The sequence below is a fragment of the Coturnix japonica genome, chromosome 2 (assembly GCF_001577835.2).
Source record: "Coturnix japonica isolate 7356 chromosome 2, Coturnix japonica 2.1, whole genome shotgun sequence".
Taxonomy (NCBI): domain Eukaryota; kingdom Metazoa; phylum Chordata; class Aves; order Galliformes; family Phasianidae; genus Coturnix; species Coturnix japonica.
This window is the reverse complement of record NC_029517.1, coordinates 121,429,985-121,454,267: the sequence shown is the minus strand read 5'-3', so window position 1 is coordinate 121,454,267 and position 24,283 is coordinate 121,429,985. Positions and strand designations below refer to the sequence as shown.

The 24,283-nt window shown below is 37.8% G+C and overlaps 1 protein-coding gene across 7 annotated transcripts in view; it reads left to right on the top strand.

Moving 5' to 3' along the window:
- LOC107310501 (zinc finger transcription factor Trps1) overlaps positions 1 to 24,283 on the top strand; it is a 209,685-nt gene extending 185,402 nt beyond the window's left edge. For all 7 annotated transcript variants that reach the window (XM_015856211.2, XM_015856213.2, XM_015856210.2 and 4 more), the window contains 2 exons: positions 12,999 to 13,121; positions 18,316 to 24,283. In XM_015856211.2, coding sequence (XP_015711697.1) covers positions 12,999 to 13,121; positions 18,316 to 19,377 — 1,185 coding nt within the window. In that variant the 3' untranslated portion in view covers positions 19,378 to 24,283. The remainder of the gene's footprint in view (positions 1 to 12,998; positions 13,122 to 18,315) is intronic.

The following is a 24,283-nucleotide window of genomic DNA, read 5'->3' as shown; positions in this document are numbered from 1 at the left end:
AAAAGTGAATTCTTAAGCATGTCGGGGTTTTTGTTCTGCCAGCAAAGCAGAAATGGCTTTGAGTATGTCCTGTTAACCAGTAGCAGTTATGATTTTGTATGGCACGTCTAAACGTAGAGGTTTCTTTTTATTTCAGAGTTGTGTACATGGGCCTCTGAAGTCTTGCTAAAATCAGATGAATTGGGATATGAGCAGTAGAAGTAATGTAGAAGGGAAACTGTTTCCTGTTGTTTTTTATTTCACAGCAGAATTTGATATATTGATGAGTAGAATAGACTTAACCAGCTTGACTTTGAGTTTTGGTCCTGCCCTGCACAAACAGTGACCACTATGAAGTAACTCCATGGTCTTTGCCTTTCCAGTTATAGTGTAGGTGCGGCTGCAGTTGCCTGCAAGGAAAGCTGTGGGGCAGTTGAGCTGATGCCACTTGCAGAGGGGAGCTGGCAGTTTGTTTTACAAGACATTGCCATGCATTTAGCTTCATTTAAGAGGTCTCCAAAGGTTGTGATGAGTTAACCAACCCGCACGAGACTGTGATACTGTGATACTGCGAACTGGGAGGTTGTGGGATGGATTTCACCGTGCCTCTTGTTCCAGCTTGTTGCTTCATTGCTTGAATGCCATTTTCCAGTTGTCTGCCGTACTGTGAACTAATAAAACAGTGTGTGGCAGGCTGGGTGCATTTCTTCCTCAGTCTGCTTAGAATGGAAATCCCCATGAAGTTGCATTTTGCTCTTGTACTACTGTTGGCAAGTGTGTGCCACTTAACAAGGCTGACTGCCCCAGCAGTAAACTCACCCCATCACTTGCAATAAGAGTAATTGCTTCAGAGAAGTGAAATCCGTAGGTGGAAAGGAGTGGTTATGACAATGTAGATTTTGAAGCTGGTGTCTCAAGCAATTTAAGTACCACTTTTTTCAAGGTAAGATAGAGATTAGTCTGGGGACACTGGATTTGCTGCAGTGCAGTTACAGTATTCAGTCGTTGCTAATGTGAATGAGTACAAAAGGTACGGAGGTCATACAAGCATTTGAGGTTGCCAAGGTAGAAAGTCTTGCATGAAGGCTATTAAGATAAATGCAGTTTATTATTTGTTTTAAAAAGAAATTGATTTCACTACTGGGTGATTCTCCTTAGCAAAAACAAAAACAAACAAACAAAAGAGTGTACGGCATGATGAAGATATTTAAATTAATGAGGTTAAGCTTGATTAGAAAGGGATTCAGAGTATTCTTTTATCCTGACCAGCTACAGTGACTTTCCTCTCTTTTATTTTTGCATGCTGATGCTGCTTCTAGAATTTTAGAGGGAAACACTTGTTTTCCCTTTCAATACCTTATTTTTTTCTTTTCTTTTGAACCTTGCATTATATGACAGATTTTAAGGTCTTCAGTCATTATGTTGTGGCTCTGTCTTGAATTCCATGAAATGTTTCCTATCAAACTAGGAGACCATATGCCCATGTTGGCCTAAAATTTGCAGTGCATCATATACCAGAAATAGAAGCTGGTAAAGATTCTTCAGAGATTGTGTTCACTTGTTCCAAAGACCTGGTTTGTTTATAGAAGGGATGCTTGCAGTACATAAACACTATTTAAGGAGAAATGTCTCCAAAATATAGAACAGTTGTTCTATTCTCATCTTAATGGTATTTTTAAGGAAAACTACACAACACCCTATGTTGAGTCTCATTTACAAGTAGTCATTACGATCTCAATAGGAAAGATTGGGCAGAGAATATTTCTTGCAAAACCTACAGTAGATACTTCACTCAGTTTCTCCTAAACAATTTGAAATTATTTACTGTGGAACTTAAAAGTAAGTATCTTCATTTTTAGTAGCTGTATACTTTTACAGATTGAAATCTGTAATATTCAGTCTGGATGTTGTTCTATTTTAATTAATACATTTATAGCCATGAAATCTTAAATATTTTTCAAGACAAATGAATAGGAATGAAGGCTGAAGTGGGTAGAAATTAATACTCCAGATAAGTCACAAGCAGTCTGCGGCAGCTCAATGAAGAAAATGTTGGTTGAAGAAAGGATCAGTTTACACGGTATAGTTCAATCAGATGTAGTTCATCAGCTTCACAGAATCACTGAGGATGAAAGGAGCTCTGGAGATCATCTAGACCAAATGTGCTGCTCAGAGCATGATGCTCAGGCCTGCATCCCACTGGGCTTTGACAGTCTCCAGGGTTTACTGAAGAGTGGATTTATTTATTCGATGGTTTTATTCAGCGCAACCTGCTTCTGTGTTCAACCTCTCACAGCAGGAAAGCTTTTTTGTGTGTGTTCAATTAGGATTTTCCCCGTTTCAGTTTGTGGCTTTGATTCTTGTCCTGTCACTGGGCACCAATGTGAAGAGTCTGGCTCAATCTTTACTCTCCCTATCAGATATTAATTGGTTCAAGTGGATAAGATCATAGATTCCTTAGAAGGGACCTTTAAAGGTCACCTCTTCCAACTCCCCTGCAATGAACAGGGATATCCACAGCAAGATCATGTTGCCCGGAGCCCAGATCTGGTTGCCCACCTGAACCTTCTCTTCTTCAGACTGATCAGACTCAGCTCTCAGCCCCTCCTTGTGATGGGACTGATAGTCATGTAGTCACATTTGCGTCCCTTCACTGGATTCTCCCCAGGATGTCCCTGTCTCTCTCACCCTGGGGAGCCCAGCACTGGACCCAGTGCTCAGCTGAGAGGAAAGACACAACCAAGGAGGCTGCTGTCACTTTTAGTTGGGCCAATTTTAAAAATAGAAATATGTTAAAATTACTGATAGCACATGTTACTTCTCTGCAGGGGAACTTTCTGGGCTTTTATTTTCCAGATATATATATATATATTTTTCTTTTCCCAGAATATTCTTTTATCTACCACCCTGTAATGCTGTAGGGTTGATCATTGCTCTGGTCCATTCTTACTTCCTAAGGCTATCAAAAAGGAAGCCATCAAGTATTTCTGCCAGAAGTGGGATCACAGAAGAGAGTAAGATCATTGTGTTCGAACCAACCACTTAGACTGAGCCTCAGTCTTATTGTCTTGTTATCTGGGAGTGTTTGAAATGGATTGGATTAGATGGAAATGTCCATTATAAAACGGCCACTGCTTTTCAATATTTACCACACCGTGGTATCTGGGATACCACAGTTTCTCCCTAAGCTTACAATAGGAAATAACTATGGTAATTGTGTGGTATGGGTTGGCAAATGCTGATTTTTCAGAATGGAAGCCATTCTAGCAACAGCATGTAATGAGATCTGCAGTAAGAGAGCAGTCATAAGCCTATTGAAAATAATAGGTGGACATTTGGATCAGTTTTGTATCCCTCCCTAGTAACAGTTTTCTCCAGGGGACTGCGTGAGGCTCAAATTATAGTTACTTCAGTTCCTGAAGAAGTGTGCAAGGTATAGCTGCCCATGTGAAACATTTTCTTGTTATATTTCTTCTTTAATTAAAATTAATGGTCCTAAGGGGAATTTTTTTTTTAAGTACGAGTAACAGGTAAATGAACCTCACTGGTTTTCACCAAGAAATAGACACCTAATTGACATTTCCTCTCCAAGTCCTGAATACTTCTATTAAAACTTTAGATCCTCATTTTGTAACTTGGAAATAGAAATTGTTCTTCCAGGGTAATTTCCAGACCGGGGGTGCAAATCTAGGAGGATGTAGGTGATCAAAAGTCAGTGGGACTGAGGCTTCTAAGACACTTAATGGCTTTTGAAATTTGTACCCCTGAGGAGCCTTTCCCTGCTGATTTTGGCAGCTCTCAGCCAAAATCTACAAATGAGAGTTCCTCCTCTCAGCTGCTGGCTTTCTGAGCCATTTTCTATATAAATAGAGATCACGTGGACTTTAATAAGGTCAGGGAATGTTTTTTAAATGTCTGTGATTTTTTTTTCCCCCTCAAACCTTAATTTTGCCCATCTGATTTCTGTGGAAGTGGGAACAGATGCCAGAAACTGAGAACTCCAGCAGCTTTGTGCTCATTCGTACAGCAGAGCACTTGCGGGATTGGGACCCTCAATTACTATCATATGTAGAGTTACATGTTGGCTCTTAGCTGAGATCTGCAAATGCTGTCTGGTTCTTCTACCATGTCAAAGTCTGGGGGTGTTTAAGGAAATATGGATATATCTCTGCTCCATTTTTATCTGTTTGTTTGATGAGTGAGATTACTTCATGAAAGCAGGGATACTTGGGGTGCCTTCTTAAACATAAATCCTCCAGTATCGGTGCCTAAACTTAAGCACCTAATTCCATGTTTAGGCACCTTCACAACTGGCTCTTTATCTCAGAAAGTGAGTGTGTTTGTAACAAAGTCTAACTATTGATTTAGATTCCCTATTGGAGACAGCAGGGCTTGGATATTTTCGCCTTGTGCCAAGAAATGAAACAGTCAGAAGCGTTTCCAGTTTTCTCGATGTCTCTTTCAGCGTGCTTAGGGCTGTTATGAGAATACTGTTTCTGTGCAGTTACTGACGAGCAGAAGAGCAGTCTAATTTTGAATGTGTTGCAGTGTTTTTAATTGAAAAATTCAAGAGGCTCGTAATGACATTGGTAGGTTTGTTCGCTAACAGCAGTGTAGCTCCTTGGGAAGCACACACCGTGCCGAGAGCAGCAGCGATCTGTGGGAACGGGTGCTGGTTTTTCAGGCAGCCACACAGAGTCTGCTGCACGAGTCTGTTTCTGCAAATGCTAGCAGAGGAAAGTTTGTGTTGTTTACAGGCAAGGATCACAGCTCCCGAACGAGGCTCCCTCTGCCTCACACTAATTCATCTACCTCAGCTATTTCTTTTTTCTAAGGAATGCTGTTGTTCCTAAATTTGACTTCTCTTGTTGACCTTATTTTTGGTTGATTTGTGTAAGTTCTGTTCTAAAATTGCTCCAGTGATCAACTTGATTTAAAAAGTGGGAAGAAGCTTAGCCAGAAACTTAGCAGGTTTTATTACATTTCCTACAAAAAGCTGATGAAACCCATCCTGATGCTAACATCTTAATATTGGTGAAGATGCTGTCAGTTTTTTGCTCTGTTAGGTGGCAAATTGGAAAGAGAAAGCAGGACACAGATTAGGTAGGCTGTAGTTTCAATACTTGTGAGCACACCTCAGCATAGATAATGCATTCCTTGCGTTGATAGGCTCAAGGAAGGGAGAAAAATGGTGCTGCGTTTTGGGAAAACAAAGACAATCGGGGCTTTCTTCTCAAGCAGCTGCAGCCAGTTCCACTAATGGAAGTGCAAGAGCAGAAACTGGCAGCACAAGGTATGTGTTCGTTTTTACAGATGGCAATGCAGACAAGTTGGTAATTGAGAAGGAAGTCGAGTACGTGAGCGGTTTGACGGGGGACAGCCCATTACAGTACTTTCCTATGTAATCGACTCAGTGAGCTATGGGAGACAGAGTTTCTATTCCTCTTGAATAGGTTTTAGTTATTGCAAAATGTCATCATTATTGATAATAAAATGCAAGATGACGGTTTGTGCTTTTTTTGTTATTTAGTACTAGGGTGAATAAAACCTGACAAATTCATTTTCGGTTTGGCTCCGTGGAGGTCTGGGTTGTAGTGCTGGTTGTCAGTAACAAAATGCAGCGGGAGCGAGATCGAGTCAAACTGCAGTTGCTGGTGTTTAAGGCACTGCAAGGCTTTTAGAGACCATCAGCTTGTGTGAGTTCCAGGATCAGGCCTCGGAAATATATTATATTTAGTAAAAGGCTGTTGAAGGCAGCTGGTATCCAGAAAGTCATGCTTTGTGTAGAACAATTAAATAAACAAGTTACTGTCCGAGTGCCGGATTAACATGTTTTTCCACCTGAAAATATTTCTCAGTGTTTGTTACAAGCATCTCAAGCCCAGTTATTTGGCCTGTATACGCATTTGGACCAGCGAATGAACACTTATAATTTTCACATATAATGCTTATACATCAACCACCAAAAACTGCACAGAAGGCTTTATTGTTTCATAATTTTCCCACTGCAGATTATGAGGAGGAAACTGAAATTACCCTCCGTCCTTGTATGAATTAACAAGGATATGCACTGCAGAGTGTGTACTTTGTACAGAGAAGTGCTCAAATGAATAAGTACAAGGACAGTTCATTGGAAAGTGTACAGGGATCACTTATGTGATTCAAATAATGGTGAATTCCTGCCTGGAGACCTTCAGTTCTGTCTGAAGGTGGATGCCTGAGCCTCCAGCTCATAGGAAAAGATTGGGTGTTCTATAGCTTGAGGGAGGAAATAATGGTGAAGAAATGCAATAACAACTGAGTTTATGATCTCTTTTCAGACTTGTGTAGTTCTTATTTTAATTTTAATTATTCATTTTGATTAGCCAATGTTGTACTTTGATAGCAATCCTTAACAAATATGTTACAAAATTCTGCACTCTTAGCAAGTCAAAAAGTTCTTAGCAAGTCAAAGAGATTGGAGTTCAGCATCTGTGTTGTTGGGTTTTTTTTGTGTGTGTGTTTTTTTGTTTTTGCTTTTGATTTTTTTGTTTGTTTGGTTGTTTGGTTTTGTTGCTTTTTTTTTTTTTTTTTGTTAGTGAAGTGCCACTGTCTCTGAGGCAGCTTTACAAACTACAGAGAACTGCTGTGAAAGCTGGGACAAAACTACTCATCTGCATTTTTGCTGCTGATTAAAAAAAATATTAATTGCAGTTTACATGCACAATAAATATTTGCTCTCCCTAAGGGATCAGATTTAGAATTCTGAAAGGCTGAGCTAGTAGTAATATTTAACTTACTTAAAAAAAACCCTCATTCCTGTCATTAAAATTTTGTGATGCAGCGTATATCATAAAAGATGCTATTACAATACAGCATTAAACTTTTTATGTGAACAAGGTGTGTAATTTTAACTTTCCTCTTGGCATTTTTGTTTTTGTTTTTTTTTCTGCCTTGCCATTCCTAACCTCCTTCTTATGTGTCTTTCAAATACATTTCTCTAATGTGATTGTTCTTTAAAATTTCTTAGATGAAGGCTTTGTATTTGGCATATTAAAATGACTTCAAGAGGCATCTTTTAACTCATCGCTGCGGTTGAAAACAAGATTCACTTTAACACTCTGCCTTATGCATTTCATTTATTCTGACAACTTAGACTTTGAGGCTTAAAAGTGCCTCGTCTATTCCTGAAAGCTGTCCAAACTATGAAGGCAAGAAAACCCAATGACTTTATTTTTAATTTAGACGAAGTTACAGCAAAAGCAACTAAACTTTTAAAATAAGAAACTTTACGGGGACATAGTTGTGGCTATTTTCATAGTTAAGACTGAAAGCCATTTTGATTAAACACATTCAGAAAGGTCTGAATGCCTCTGCAGCCAAAAGAAAGGAGGGCTAAAAGTTTCTTTTATCATTCTAAAGAAAACGGCACTTAGTCCAACATCCAGATGCTGCATTACTGCCCAGTTCTTCAGTCAATTTCAGCCTTTCCAAAGCACAGAGAACTCAGAACTGCCTCTTATAAGGGCAAGTAGCAGACAAAACCTGGAAAGACCCATTGAGTATGAAAAAAGAAACTCCAAAATAATCACAGCAGTGCAAACAGGATGAAACCACAAGCACCTGTTTTCTGAACTTCATGGCAGCAATCTGGCCATTGCAGGTCAGAGGCCACCTGCTTAAAGCTGGTCCCAGATCTGGAGGGTCACCTGGTTTAGACTGAACCATGGCTGTTCAGGCTTCCTGGTGCTTCCCTTCTGACCTCCTTTCAGTGAGGCCTGTGAGGCCACAACCTTGTCTGTGGAAATAGATCAGGCTTATGCTTATCCTTGTTAACATTTATCAGACAAGAAGGAGTGTTTTTTAACTGAAGATGGGTGATTCAGGCTAGATATCAGGGGAAAATTCTTTACTCAAAGGTTAGTTAGGCAGTGGCACAGGCTGCTCAGTGGACCAGTGAGTGCCCCGACTCTGGAGGTGTTCAAGACCACGTTGCATGGGGCCCTGGGCAGCCTCATCAAGTGGAAGATCCTCTAATTCCAACCCTCTGGGCTTGGTGGAACTAGGTGGTCTTTAAAGTCCTTTGCAACCCAAGATATTCTGTGATTTTATGATGTCTGCACTGGATATAGTCTGGACCTGTGATTACAGTGTTCTCCATTTTTGTCACAGAAGAAAAGCCAAAAATGGTCAAAAGATCCATCCAGGCTTCATTGTATCATCGTTTTGTGATAGGAAAGTGACAGTAATCAGCAGAAAGATAAGTTTTGTTTTGTCCAAAATCAAGGAAGAACAATGTCAGAATAATGCTTGGCTGGTGACTGTGGAGCCTATTTGAGTTTCTAAAAGTATCTTCTGGCAGAAATGTTGAAAAGAGGATGTATTTGGAACCAGAGGAGTGTCAGGCACCCTCATTTAGTCGAGCTTTCTAAAACACTACTATTTTTGAGCAGTGTGCATTTACAATATATATTTTTCTAAATGAAATTCTGTTAAATGCTATCTGAAAGTACAATATGTTTTTAAGTATTCATCCATTACTGTGGATAATAATGGCACTTCTGCATGGCTACAAAATTTTAATTGTAGAAACTGTGTTTAATTGTAGAAAATGTGTGACACCATTTTTAAAATCTAAATCATGTTGTTCTGGTTTTTTAATGAAAAACAAGGGCCTGATACTTCAGTGTTCCTAAATTAATAACTTCTTATGCAACTCTCTGTTGTTTTACTGGCTAGCAAAAATCACTAATAATTCTCATGTTTAAGTTAAGTCTTAAAACTACTGAAAACCATTTAAGGAGTTAAAAAACAAAAACTACCCATTCAGCCGTGATGATGTGTATACCAGGTTTCGGATTTGTTCAATTAGAAATGGTCAAGATACGAAACCATACAAAATGTGAGTAAATACTCTGCATATCAAGGGTTGTTATGCAATTACATGCTTTCAGTATGGTTCTTACTACAGGAAAACAGTAGAGAGTGTTACGAAGTTTTCTAGCTTAGTTATATAAAAATAATAATCCACTTGTTGCTTTGCTACTTATATTAAAATGTGCACATACTTCGTTTATTTCTCCCAGAACAAAGTTGCTGTGGCTGTAGGTTTGTCAGAAAGTTATATGAAGAACTTGAAATTCCCCTGTCCACTCTCACTACCCCCACCTCAACTTCGGCAAATCTCCAAATTATAAACAGCTGAACTGATTTAAATAAAGTTTTTGGTACAAAAACAACAACAAAAAGGGGAGGTTACATCTGGGCTGAGAAAAGCTTGTGCCAAGTTTCAGCCCAGTGTGATTTGAGACAACCATGATGTCAGATGCCCAAACCCAGGAGCTGGAATGGAAATAGAGAAACTGCACTGGCCCCTTCTGGATTTGTGATTGTAATGTAGTGGTTACATGGCTCCAGATCATTGAAGCTTGACTTAATAGATAAATATTTTAGTTACTTACATCCTTCAGGCTTGTTCTTCCAAGGATATGTGGGAAATTTTCATTGATAACTCCAGTTAGTTCGAGTGGTGGAAGACTGTGGCTCAAGCCTCCCCATGATTACTTACATTAATTTACCTTTTCTGGTCTGATCTTAAGAGAATCTTTAATTATGATAAGTTTTCCGTGTTTGAAAAGAGCAAAGGGTTCCATATTTCTTCAAAATGGTGGCCAGGGTTTTTTCATAGTGCAGCTCTTTAAACATATGCCTGGATTTTACTGGGGCTGTGGTCTGTTGCTGTTGTTCAAATTTTGCTGAATTGGAGCTCAAATGTCTGCTACTTTCTGAAACTATCCCAAAATACTAGCAGTATTGGCTGTTAGTTCTTGACTAACATAAAAGCTGAATATGCAAAGCCAAACTCTCAAGAAGTAGAACTGTCATCACTAATTATCTTCCAGGACAAAAATAAATAAATAAATAAAAATTATTCAGATAACTCCTGTTTGCTAATAACCTTCATAAAACTCTCTAAATGGAAAGTAAAGGCCAAACTTTTTAAGAAATTGTGATAGTTTAGGAGAAGAGAAATAGGAGCATTGTAGGCTTCTAAAAAGAGCTTCCATTTTTTCTTGGAGGGATGATGAACATGTCTCAGGGACATATTTGACAAGCAGTCCAGTTCTCTAGTTAGTGGGATTTGGGACCCAAGAATATTGCTCTGATTCTGCCCCAGTCCTTTTCACTCAAGAAATCCACTTTAAAGCAACACATCACCATTATAAAAAGCTGCTTTAAAACAAAGAAACAAACGAACAAAAAGCCCACCAAAGTATCAGCATTTACTTTTTCCAAAGGTGATTCCATTTTTAATTCTTCAGTATGTGTAACAGCTGGAACAGTTTGGTTGAGGAATAATGATTGTTGATTTTCCTGTAAAGTCTTTAAATAACACAACAGTTAGAGACTAGGAAGGTGAAAAAAGAGAAATGTGTGTTAAATTTGGGGAAGTGTGTCTATCTGAACTGCTTTGGACTTCTAAATCAGGTGTTAGTGAGTACTAATCAAACATGCATATTTGGTTTTGGTGCATATAGATATTTTGGTGTGAGATAATTTGTAGCTTCTTGTCACATTTATTTCATTGCAACTGATACCCATGAAATGTTTCTCTAAAGTGAACGAAATATTTTCTCTAAAAAACAAGCATGAAGATAGAATTACTTTTCTCAGTGTTTTAAACATATTCTAGTTCCGTATGGCTCAGTGAGGATTTCAGTCTCCTTCTGTCACCATTCAGGTGTATGTGAATACAGAGTATAAAGAATAAACTACCCTCTCTGTATTTTAAAAGTCTTCCATGACTTTTTAGAGGCTATTTCCAAAACTCAAGTAACGCAAACAGAAATGAAAGGGTGGAAAGACTTACTCAGATTAAGACTCTACTTGTTTAATATACCACACCAAGAAACCATAGGCCGACAGACAAAAAGTAGGAACGGAAAGGAACAGTTACACAGTTGTATCTGAATCCTGGCCATATACAGTCATTTCCGCTTGGAAACTTCTCGCCTTTCAAATGGACCAAACTGGGGTTAGTTTAGTGAATCTTTCATTGTACTCTGAAGGAAAATATTTCAGCAGCCAGGTGAAGTTTTGCTGGGGTATGCAACCACAAACAGCGCTAGGAGCTCCAGTTTGCTGGGAGGTGAAGGTACCTACCCAGTGAACGCTGTCTCAAATACGCAGCGTTCAGTGTTGGCTGAAGCTACTATTCAGTTCTCCCCCTACCCAAATAGAGAAATAGTAGTGCGTTACTGCTTCTGATTTAAGAGACAAAGTAGGAGATGATGTAAGAGGGTGAGAGAGAGATTATCTCGACGACAATCTAGATTTTATTGTATCACCTTAAAGTAGCACAACCTGCTGTACTAATGAAATTGTGTTCTTGGTTTAAAAGGGCAATTGTTAGCCTGACTTTGTGCTCACTAAAAACATTTCCCCAATCTTGTTAAATTATTGCACTCATTTCAGATTTTTATGGCTGTGCAGCTTACCAGCCCTCGTTTCTTTACGTTTCATTCATTTTCCTCGTATTGATGATTAATGGAGGATGTCGAATGTTAGAGTGAGCAGGCATCAGCAAATGCAAGATCATAATTAGTTTAGCTGACGAGGGCCTCTGATAGCACTTGCATCTGGATGGAAAAATTACCCTATAGGGAACTGGCTGCTCACCAGGTCTTTTTAGTGATACATTGTGAAACACCCGATGAATCAAATGCCCTTTCAATGCCAAGAAAGTGTTCCAGTCTTGAAGCCAAAATTATGTCTGCAGAAAGCTTTCCATTTGAAATGTATCAGAGTACAATTATAACCATTGTATTTTTTTGGCATGAACACTGGTCTTCTACAGTATAGACTAAAGTTAAATAAATTACTTAAATTTTATGAAACCCTGAAATTTTGACTTACAGTGTTAGTAATTTTTAATTTATAATAAAATTAGTTTTCACCCAGACTGCTTTTCCCTATACTTGACCATTCTTATCTTCGATGCTGAAGGTTTCTTACTGATTTTTTTTCCTTTGCTAAAAGGGAACAGAATTGAAATTCAGATTTTCTTTTCAGCAAAAGAATTCCATTTCCTGCTTATTAGTATTTGTGCCCACAAACACAGCCTGACTTTTATTTAAATGAGAGATTTAATAAAATCATTGCACTGCAGAAAGAATTTAACGAGCAATACTCATAAACTTGTCTACTTTTAAATATTCTTGGATCGTTATGAAAGCTGATGAATGCACAGCTCAGTCTGTTTAAAAATCAATCGGTATTTAGGAAAGTTGTACTTTGCCTTTCTTTGCCTGAATAAAATAAATATGTTTGTACCCTGATGAGTCTGTTTTCTTGGATTTCAGGTAAAGCTCAAAAGAGGTCTCATTAAGCATACTGTACTTTTATTTGTTTGGCAGAGGTTACTCCCTGTTCTTAGCGGGCTGAGGGAAGTGTATGCTCTTACTCTGCTTTCTGAAGTGAGTGGGAACGACTGGAACTGAATATCATGTATTCAATTAATGAAGTATAATCTCTAGTAAAGGAATTAGTATGACGCACATACAGACTGCAACTAATTATCATGGTGGTGTTTCGGGATCCCTGTTACCGATCGCACTTTAAAATCAAGCAAACGGAAAAGAAATAATCTGTTGTGAAACACGGTGAAGAAAACACTGAGAAGTTTACAGAATGTTCTCTGTCAGCCTCCAGAGTGGTTTTTCAGAATTTGCTGTTTAGAAACCATCATTAAATGCACAAAACCTGAAGTTCAAAAAGTTAAAGCTGTTATTCTGAAAAGGCTTTGGTGTTTCACACACCTCATCCATCACTCCAGGGTTAATTATAATGAAAATCAGTGGTGCCTATTAAGCACAATTGAACCTGACCTCATTATGGGCAGTGTGGGTTTATACTGTCATTGTTGCCAGTCTAGAGACAAAACTCCTGTGTTGATTTGTCCTAACTCCGCAGATCATGTGACTCACCTCTGACCTGTTGTTTTTTTTCCTGTGTTTTTTTTTTCTTCTTCCCTATTTCAGAGACGTAGAGGCTCGGGTGTTTTTTGTGCCAATTGCCTGACCACAAAGACCTCTCTCTGGCGAAAGAATGCAAATGGTGGATATGTATGCAATGCGTGTGGCCTCTACCAGAAGCTTCACTCGGTAGGAAGAACTTGCTGGTTTGTTCAGAAAAAAAGGGGGTTATACAGCTAAGCTGGGCAACTGTGGTCTTGCCTGGCTGTGTGATTACTACCACTCCCTGGCCTGCAGTTAATTTCCTCACAGGGATTTGCAGTATGGTCACTTTGGAATCAGATGTGATTCATTATGCAGAAGGCTGGGATGCTGTGGGTAGACGTGTTTGAGATCACCAATGATGCATTTAATTATTTTGATACAAAATAAGGGGAAAATTATTTCTTTTCTGGGAATTTCATTTAAAGGCAAACAGTATGGGGTGATGAAGCTCTCTCCATATCAAAAATACTGGTCTTTGCTTGCTTTTACTCCTCTCCCCACTTTATTCTTTACACCAAATTTTGTAGAAACTGTTTTGTTTGGTTTTTTTTTCAGCTCTATTTTTTCTACAGTTGCTGTAGTCTGCTTCAAGATTCAGAAATAACAAGGAGCTGCTCACGTGATGGCACTCATTACTTTCTGAGATAATTTTTCATCATCCCTCTGGATCAGGCATGGAATAAGTAATAATCATGGACTGTCTGTATTGCTTTTCGTCTTATCAACACTTGGCTTGATCCTGAGAGATGTTGAATGCTTTGGTCCAGGTCCAGGAAAGCCATGTTTAAGTGTTTCTTTGGATCTGTTCCAAAATGCTCAGAATCTTTTAGATTAAGACCCAATATTATGTTTAATGTTAGGTTAAATATTATTCCCTGCTATGAAATTAGAAAGTGGTGCTGGTTTTTGGTAAGGGAGGCTGAGGTGGCCTTTGGGAATTTGCCAAGGCAACGTAACAATCTCGACTTGGAGCCAAAATCAGAAACCTGTGTTTTAGTTAAGTGTTCATTTTCTTAAAACACGTTTTAGAAACTGCATTTTCAAAATGAAAAAGAAAAAATAGCAATAACAACAAAACAGGAAACTATTTCAAATGCATTACTCAATTGCCCATGTACCTATAGACTTCAGGCGTAAGCTTCTAAATAAGTTCATAATGTCTCTGAATTTTATCCTTCATCTCACGTGTAGGCCATATAACAATCCTGATTACTTAAGATCACTTTATAGAAAATATTCCAGATTTCAGAAGCAGCAAGATGATGTCCAGCGTTAAACAGTAGCTCTGTTTTCTGTGTCCTATCATCATTCTGAGATCAGTAACTGCTTTTTTTTAACTCCAGAATATCCTGGCCACTCAAATGATAATACACTGTGAGAAGGTGGACTAATGCATGATTTCTGGCCAGCATCTTCATCAGGTCTTGCTGAAAGTATAATTTTTCTGGAGAACTCCAAATGTTCTAAATACATTTTCTGATTTAAGATACACTGATTTTTTGTGAGCATCTACAAAAAGGATGACTTGGCTTTGGAAAATTAAATGACATTTCTTTCTTTCTTTCTTTTTTTTTTTTTTTTTTTTTTTTTTTTTTTTTTTTTTTTTTTTTTTTTTTTTTTTTTTTTTTTAATTTTTAGAATTTCTGTGGACAGCCTCCATTTTTCCTTTATATAACGTAAATTTCTAAATTGAAGTGCTGAAGTTCATGATAATTACTAGTATATTTAAATGAATGTATAAAAGAAGTATCAGTTTTGAACTAGAAATGTAGTTCAGATAATTCTTATGAACCATATAGCACAAACTATCATGCTTCCCACCATAGTAGTTAGCAATACAATGTCAAACTTCCTTTTATACATACAGAAAAAAAAGAATGTGGCACTGTTTTTTAAATCCATTTTCCAAGCATGACAATAAGCTGTCATTGAGTGGATATTTGACATTAATATCTACAGTTGAACTTTTACCAAACAAACACAAATAATTCTATTAAGATACCATTCTGCTGTGGTATAGTAGCAACACTGGTGTTAATTGGGTTTTTCAGAACCCAATTCAATCAAACTTGTCTCTCCATTGGGACACTGTTTAAGACAGTCCCACACTCTTATGTAACAGCAGAAGTTTGAAGATTTGTTTTATCCCTATAGTATACCTCCCTAGCTATCTCTTCATGAAAAAATACAATAATTATTTGTCATCTATATATTTTTAAATTAAGGAGTCTAGGGTGATACTAGTTATTAGGCTGAAAATATGAAAAAAAAAATAAATCCAAGGGACTAGAACTGTTCCCTTAAAATGAAACTGCCCCATTAAACTAAATTATGCTACTCAGCTGAATAAAATTATTCACCTCTAGTAGGTTTGTATATTTCATAGCTACCTTTTAATTGGATTATCACTGCCTAAAACTACTGTGCTCATTAACCGATCGATACTTAAGAATGTGTATAATACACTTATCTCTACAGTCTCATCTTTTACTGGTATTTAGTAAGGAGAAAAATCCATGATCTGTCCAATAGTACTAAAGAAATATGGACTGATAAATGCTAATATTGTAATGATTCCTGTTATGAGTCACATTTCCATTTCTATCAATATACCTATGGATCATTTGCGTGAATCTTGTCAGATGTTTCACATTTTTCTCCCTTAATGCAGACAAATAGGTTATGAAAAGTGTAATAATATTTAAACGGTCGATTATTAAAATAGTTTAAGTGAAGAAAGATACTTCCATTTCAGTGAAAGCACATACACAATGTTCACAATTACTGGTGTGGAAAAGTATAACCTTTTTCTCTCCAGAAAGACATGAATATGACCACATACATTGCAGTGTTATTCCTCTTTGTTTAATAACTAATACAATCATGAAAAACTAGATTATGTTGAGTAGAGATTTTTCGGCCAAATTCTCAGACTACTTCCTTGAGGGATTACGGTATATTACTCTAGGGTTAGATATAAATGATCTCCTGGTGCAGAAATCACAGCAATTTCCCATCATATATAGGAAGCCTAGACAAAATAATTCTGATTAGTGCTGAATTTCCTTTCTTATTTTTTTTTTAATGTTACTTATGCTTTTGAGGGATGGAGATTACCAGTTGATACAGAGATAGGAAAAAAAAATTGTACTAAATATACTATGTGTAACATGTAATTAAAGGTCTGATATAGGACATTTGAAAAGGAGAATTCTGGCAATTTCTGTTTTTTAATATGAGTGCCACATCGATGATCTAGAAGCGAGTAGATTTTTTCATCTTTTCTTGCAAGCACACGTTATATTGCTGTCTGCCCCTTTTTACTATAAACAGGAAATGTGTGTGTAGTGTTACTCCACTGTGTTTGCTGTTTTAACCAGCTGAAGACTTGTCAGCAGGATAGTCTCTGTCATACTTAAGTATTGTTAAGTTGTACCTACAGACATTAATTCCTGGCAAGTGAGTTGAAGAGCCAGAAATGCAAATATGCGTGAGGATCCTCCCTCACAGGTGTGAAGATGATTCTTTTAACTGCTTGCAGGATCAGATTTCACACCTGTAGCAAGGTTAAAACTATTACCATATCTCTGCAAATGATACTGTGAACCCATATGAAAGTGTTCTGTAGTGTATAAATCAATGTTTAGTGTGAGCAACCTTCAACAGATTTGTAAGTTCTGTCACACTTTGTCCATATGACAGTGTCGACAAAAAGTAATTTAAACTGAGCTTGTAACATGTATATTAATTGGCGATCGAATCTGCAACTATAAACTTTATTTGCATAAAGTATACATTGAAAATATTCTAATTTAATCTGAACATGAATTTGCCTTGGCTTACCTTGGTCTATTTGTGACTGTTTCAGATGCTCTTTTTCTGATAAGTTGAAATTTTGTGTATTCAGACTCTAAATCAGAGTCTTTTTATTTAGATTTTTAGTAGAAAGTAGAATTTGATCAAGTAGCTGCGCTGCCTAAAACGTGGTTAACCATTAAAAATGAGTAGACATCAGGAAAGCAAATAGATGAAAAAAGAGAAAATGATATATCAAGAGAGAAGTAAGTATAAGAGTGAGAATTCCTCCAGTTCTGGATACTTTTATATTAATACATAAAATTATGTTACATTTAAGTTACAAATTGTTTTGGATATTGATTGTAGGCCAAAATTTAATCTGCACTTTAAAACAATGTTAAAAGGAAAATTCCCAAGTAAACATATAAGTAGAACACTTTATGGGGCACTTCTTTGGCCTCCAACCAAAACAGGATTATGTGTGCATTTGGATGAGACAAATGGCAACTCAGAACACCAAACTGAATAACTTTTAGGTAGTTTCTGTTGTTTTAACATCTGCCCAGTAGAGCAACACATACTGACATTACAGTACCATCTTTCATTCACATACCATTCCCTTCCTGCTGAGGGCCCTTTCAAAGTGGCCTGGCTGCTCTCCTACTTCATACTATTTTCCTTCCTTCACGCAGAAGTGTTTTCAGCTCTTCTTCAAATAGGCCACCTACCCTGAGCTGGTGTAGGGAAGTATCAAATGGAAACAGAAGGCCCTGCTTGATTCTGCCTCTTCCTGGCTGTTTTTTTCTTTGCAGACCCTTTCCCTCCTTCTGGGTGCTTCCTCTCTCCCTCATGTAGCACAGCATTGTAACATTTGGGAAGAAATGCACTAGGAATGAAGAAAGAGGCATTCGTGACAAAGTCCCAGCATCTTTTTGGAGCTTAAGAAAACATTTTCTTCTTCATGACCCTTTTTTGCCATCATTATCTCCAAAGCAGATCTGTATCCCCTCTCCTAGTTAAAAGTGGTGATAATCATCAAGTCATGTTTTTACTGTCATTTTTTATCTGTAGCAAAATGGGGTGGCTGTAAAGGTAAGTTCTTGTTGTAGAGTGATCTGTGCAAACCCCTGCCCAGTACCAGCTCTCATGACATAATATATGGCGTAATGCTAGTGTGTAGAGTCATGCATCTCCCACCTAATCTTTAGCTCTCAGCACCCTCTTTCAGCAGATCTCCCCCAGGCTTTTTCAGAAATAGGACAACTTGGATGCTTCATCCTTTTCTAAGTAAACAGGTATAGTACATCTGTGATGGTTCACTTAGTGTAATAAAACAAAGCAATTCACGATTTATTTTTAACATGAGGGCCCAAGTAGCAGCCTTTTGGTTCACTTTATTTGTGAGAAATGGTAATTTCCTTAAAACTCTCTTATATCTCTTCACAAAAGAAAAGATAAATTTGCATGAACCTGGTCTGCTAGATGTGTTTAATATCTCTTTCTTTTTCCTGTTTGTTCATTATGTGTGTGTTCCATGCAGACTCCCAGGCCTTTAAACATCATTAAGCAGAACAATGGTGAGCAGATCATAAGGAGACGAACAAGAAAGCGCCTTAACCCGGAGGCACTTCAGGCTGAGCAACTAAACAAACAGCAGAGGGGTAGCAGTGAGGAGCAAGTCAATGGAAGCCCCTTAGAGAGGAGGTCAGAGGATCACTTAACTGAAGGTCATCAGAGAGAAATTCAGCTTCCCAGCCTCACTAAATATGAGGCCCAAGGTTCATTGACTAAAAGCCATTCTGCTCAGCAGCCAATACTGGTCAGCCAATCTCTGGATATTCACAAAAGGATGCAACCTTTGCACATTCAGATAAAAAGTCCTCAGGAAAGTACTGGAGACCCAGGCAACAGTTCATCGATATCAGAAGGGAAAGGAAGCTCAGAGAGAGGCAGCCCAATTGAAAAGTACATGAGACCTGTGAAACACCCGAACTATTCACCACCTGGAAGCCCCATTGAAAAATACCAGTACCCACTCTTTGGACTTCCGTTTGTACACAATGACTTTCAGAGTGAAGCTGACTGGCTGAGATTCTGGAGTAAATATAAGCTGTCTGTTCCTGGGAATCCACACTACTTGAGTCATGTGCCTGGCCTACCAAATCCTTGCCAAAACTATGTGCCTTATCCCACCTTTAATCTGCCTCCTCATTTTTCAGCTGTTGGATCAGACAATGACATTCCTCTAGATTTGGCGATAAAGCATTCCAGACCTGGGCCAACTGCAAATGGTGCCTCCAAGGAAAAGAGTAAGGCACCACCAAATGTAAAAAATGAAGGTCCCTTGAATGTAGTAAAAACAGAGAAAGTTGATAGAAGTACTCAAGATGAACTTTCTACCAAGTGTGTGCACTGTGGCATTGTCTTTCTGGATGAAGTGATGTATGCTTTGCATATGAGTTGCCATGGTGACAGTGGACCTTTCCAGTGCAGCATATGCCAGCATCTTTGCACGGACAAGTATGACTTCACAACTCACATCCAGAGGGGCCTACACAGGAACAATGCACAAGCTGAAAAGAATGGAAAACCTAAAGAGTAAACCTTAGCACTTAGCACAATTAAACAGAAATAGGTTTCCTTGATGGGAATTCAATAGCTTGTAATGTCTTGTGAAGACCTATAAAGCACTTCATATAGAGAGCATGCCTTATCCAATATTAAACCCCTTGTCTTTTCTTTTTCTTCCTTTTTCTTTTTTTTTTTTCAGTTTTTGTTTTACTTTATCTTTTTCTTTTAAATGAGTGGGTTACCAAGAAAAAAAAGAACAACTGTATGGTGGCCTGAAGGTGGAGGAGATAGTAATATGGGACATGGCCCACCAAAGCTAGCCAGAATGCAGTATACCATGGCAAATAACTTTGAGAACATTTTACCGGACATTTGATATCTTTGCTGTTTTGTAAGAGACATAACTGGCGAGAGTGCAAAGATGTGTGTATGTATATACTGCTGCAGAGGTATAGTGAGCATATGCACATTGTATATAAGAGCTAGACTTGTTAAATATACAGATGTTAAAAGGTCACTTTCTTTTTATCAATTTGGGCTAATTTCTGCCCTACAACATGCCTTAGGATCACTTTCCTCAAAGCTTTGGCAGCAATTTCATCTAGATGTCTCTCAGACTTAGCTGATTTTTAGCTACCATTTTATCTCTACATCCTTTCTGGCATACTTCAGTCTAGGAAAACCATTTTGTGCTAGTGAAGTCTCTAATACAGAAGCCACACTCCGGGTTTAATTTGCGTGGAACAAGGTAACCTGCTGTATTTTATTTTAATATATTTTAATATATTACATTTCTAAACCTTAAAGTCTAAGGTTACTTCTCCACACTTAACATTGCTATACATACCAGTCAGTCCCTTCAGTAGACTTATACCAGCTTTTGCTAAGTAGCAGTAAATGTCTTCATAGTACTTTTTAATACTTAAAGCTTTGTAAAAACTGTCCATGAAGGGAAAGCTCCTCAGCATAACTGCTCAGGGAAATAGGGCTAAATAACTAAATATTAAATAATTGGTTAAAGGTGCTGTTAGACGAGCCTCCATGCTTGCTACAAGGGTGTACAAGAACTGACTTTAATCATTTTCATTATAGCGTCCCAACCAGTAGTTTATTATTTTGCCACAGGGATGTAGAAGATATTACAAGCTACTGGATGCACTGTCAGATTAACTTATTTCATTAAAGAAGTTGGGAGAACAAATAGAAAAAAAACCTTATTTTTCTAGTAAATATTAATGTATTACATTTCAAATAATGGTGCCTGACATATTGAATAATTATTTTCTACAGTGTACGTATGCAACAAAGATATTCCATCATGCATTAGAGTCAGTTCTGGCTCTGCCTCGCTGTTTACATTTGCAAATGTAGCAAACAAGGTAATGAAGCAACTATTTCTATTGCAGTAGGTATCTTTTTTTTCTGTGTGTGTGCATTAAAGTTGTAAACGATAACATGAAATGAATGAAATTTGTTGATATTAATGGTATGGAAAAGCAAGAAGGAAATGAAAATATTTTTATGCCTACTTAGGAGAAAAAGGGTAGCACTATTCATTCCAAGTACTTTTGTATTCTTAAGCTCTTAACTCACATTGTTATGCTTAAAATGATAAACATATATCCTCTTTTTATTGCTTTGTCTGTGTTTCAGAAGAAACATTTCAGAAATTATTTTGATAAGTGCTGTTTGACGATGCAGCGCTGATGTTTTATTGCATTCTGTAGTAGCATTGCACTCCATTTTTACAATATTACGCAGTTGCTTTTTTGTTTCGTTTGGGTTTGTTTCTTTTTCGCAGTGCAGGGTCTTAGCTCCTTATGGTTGGATGGCAGGTGTAGCTCAACTGGTTCATGAATGTTGCAGCGAATGAAGTTTAAAATGTCTTTCTGATACTATGTTGTCTTTTATTTCTCCATTCATGCATTTTATTTTTTAAAATGTTCTATGAAAGTATCTCTGGACTAAGTCCTCACTTGAGATTATATGTAAAGGGTCCTATTCTGATCTCACTTACATGCCGCCTTTCTCAGATTTTCATGTAATTGAAACTAAAGCATCATATAAAAAAAAAGAAAAAAAGAAAAAAAAAATAGTTCTTGTATTTAACATACCTGAATCTCACCACTCTCCCTTCTAGGATTTGGTGCACTTACTTATAAGATACTTAACCAGATAGACAGGGAGGTGGATGATTAAAGGAGAGGTGATAGGAGATGATGTCTTACAGGGGTTGGCAAAAGGAAAATGGGGAGGAACTGGCCTAAACATTCAGCACTTTGATAGTCTTTTGAAAAATAACGTGCCTAAAGGAGTGACCATCACCATGCATGAGAAGCACTTACACAGCTGATCACCAAAGGTCTCGCTGACCTTGGCAGTATTTCAGATGTTAACGTTTTCACATAGATGAAACATTATTGCACAGTTTCTCTGATTTGTTAGGCACAGACAGGCTATTGTTCAGCATTAGGCTTGCATTCCTTCCTGCTCCACCCATTGCTTCTATACTGGTGAGCAGCATATGGAAAATCCCACTCAATCCATTCATGGTTGAGTTCTATAAACCTTTATTAGTGTTCTAGGTTAGCAAAGGATATTGGGCCACATTCTTCTTATTCTATTTTTAGATGAATCTCCTGCTTGATACCATTGCCAGACAATGTCTGGTTATGTTTTTACTATTGTTCTCCAGTAATAAGTTCTGACTTGGTTTTTGTTGATTAATTTTTGTTGGGTATTTTTTGTTTCCTTTTTTTTTTTTTTTCTTTTTTCTTTTTTTTCTGTGGGGACTGAAATAGATTACCCTTGTTTTGTTACGTCAGGGTCCAGTGTGTGTCCTTTTCAGCTTTTCCAAGAAATGTTAGGCTCACTTAGCAGTGATGTTATTGGCTTCAGATTTAGCTGCCTGCCGGTTATCAGTAGTTACTGTTTTGACTTACTTCTTCCAAGACCTACCTGTGGCTTCTTCACTGGTAGAAGCTGCATCTTCATGGCAAAATATGTTATGGGGGACATGCGCATTATAAAACTTGAGCACCGCCCTGTACTTCATAGTATCTCTTGCTACTCAGAAGCAAGAGGCCAATAAGGAGAAATACACCCATCAGGGTTTGGGGATGAGGAGAAATGAAATGTTGAGAGTGCAAAGAACAAGACAGTTTTTGATATTAATAGTGCACCTAGATAGTGCAAAGAAAATTTGAGGAAAGTGTGTTATTCTTGCCATGACATATTGAGATGTTCTGAGATTTCCGTTTCGTAAAAAATGGGACTTTGCCATAGCCTGTTCTCTTTGATTGGGATGGGGGGGGAGCACAGTTTTGCTTATTAACAAAAACGAGGTGATGCCATTCCTATTCCAGTCCCCTTACGATGGATATTAATCAAAAGAAGAATAAATCCTGGCATTTAAAAATAAATATCCGCTGAAATAACTCTCAGTTGGAAACTGTGTTAGCACACACAATTAATTAGTGCACCCACTGCAACTTACAGCACTAAAACTTAATAGCTTCAAAGAGTCTTTATTTGGTTTTAGCATTCCAGTGTCTTCGAAGTCAAAGTGTAGTGCTTCTCTGACTTATGAGTGGTTATTGGAGGTCTGAAAAAGCATCTCAAATTGGACCCCAAACAGAGTGTGTGTGGTATCCAAACTTGTAGAACAGCAACAGTTTCCACTTCTGATGAATTAACACTGTGTGTAGTGGACCTGTCAAGCAGCATCTCCTGCAAACTGAGCTGTCATTAAGCTATCACATGGCTACTGCCCTCTAGTTTAATGCAGCAGGAGACGATGATTTTCTGGAGCTCACTTTGAGTTCAGGTCCTCAACTTTGAGCACTTTCCAACACAAGTTTTGTACCAGATTGCCTCTGTGCTGAAAGATGACACTGGTTACCTTCTATCTTTGCTCTGGCTAAAAATGTACTGGTGCACTGATGTCAGTTCTGAAAGAGAGAACATACATAGAGACATCTCAGGAAGTGGAGGCAAGCTGAGGGTGAGGAAGAGGTGGATTTTTTCAACCAGGAGCAACAGAACAACAGTGACCAGTGCTAACTGGATGCAGTGCTGAGATGCAGTGGTTTTGCAGTGGGGAGATCTGACTTAGAAGCTGTGGATAAATGCTCGATTCAGGGGTGGACTTTTAAGCCATCCCTGCTCAGGAGAAAGTTGCTTTCTAGTCATAATTGCTTGCTTTATGCCCTAAGGATATTGTCTGCTGTCTGTTTTTGCCCATGATACATGAGTATATTCCCATTCTTCCTCCTGTATTGATTTTTTTTGGCTAACTTAACATGCTAATTCCTAATACTGGTCAGGAAAAGCCAAAGAGATTAGAAGTTCACTTCTGTTCAGCCAGAAGGGTAGATACATTTCCTTCTGCTTCTGTGGAGACAGTTATGCTTGGCAAAGAATAGTGAGCAATTTGTCAGCATATCCCAAATGTGATAGATAAGTGAAAAATCCCTTCTAAACTTTTCTGTAAAGTTAAGATGAGCCAAGTAGAATGATTTGCATAATTTCCTTACCCCAGAATAGGATTCATCCCTACCCTCTTCCTCAGTTTTCTTTCATGAAGCCAGTTCTGGAAAGCCAGCAGTTGATGAGATGCTGCCTATACAGTAATGATATGTAACACCAATTTTCCTCTTTTTAAGGGTATAAAAGACAATAATCTAATGATTCCCAGCCCAAACCCTTTTATTTTATTCTATTTTATTTTTTTCAATACATGTAGTAAAGTAAAATGCTTAGAATAAACCTAAAAGCTACCACAGTTTTCTGTGCTGTGTCCTATCATTTTGGTCTTTGAGCCCTACATAGAAGGAGAACAGGAGAAAAAGAAACATCTCAAAATGCCATTGTATATTTAGCTTGTAGAAAATTCACCAGCAGGAAAAATAGAAAAAAAAAAAAATTAAAAAAAAAAA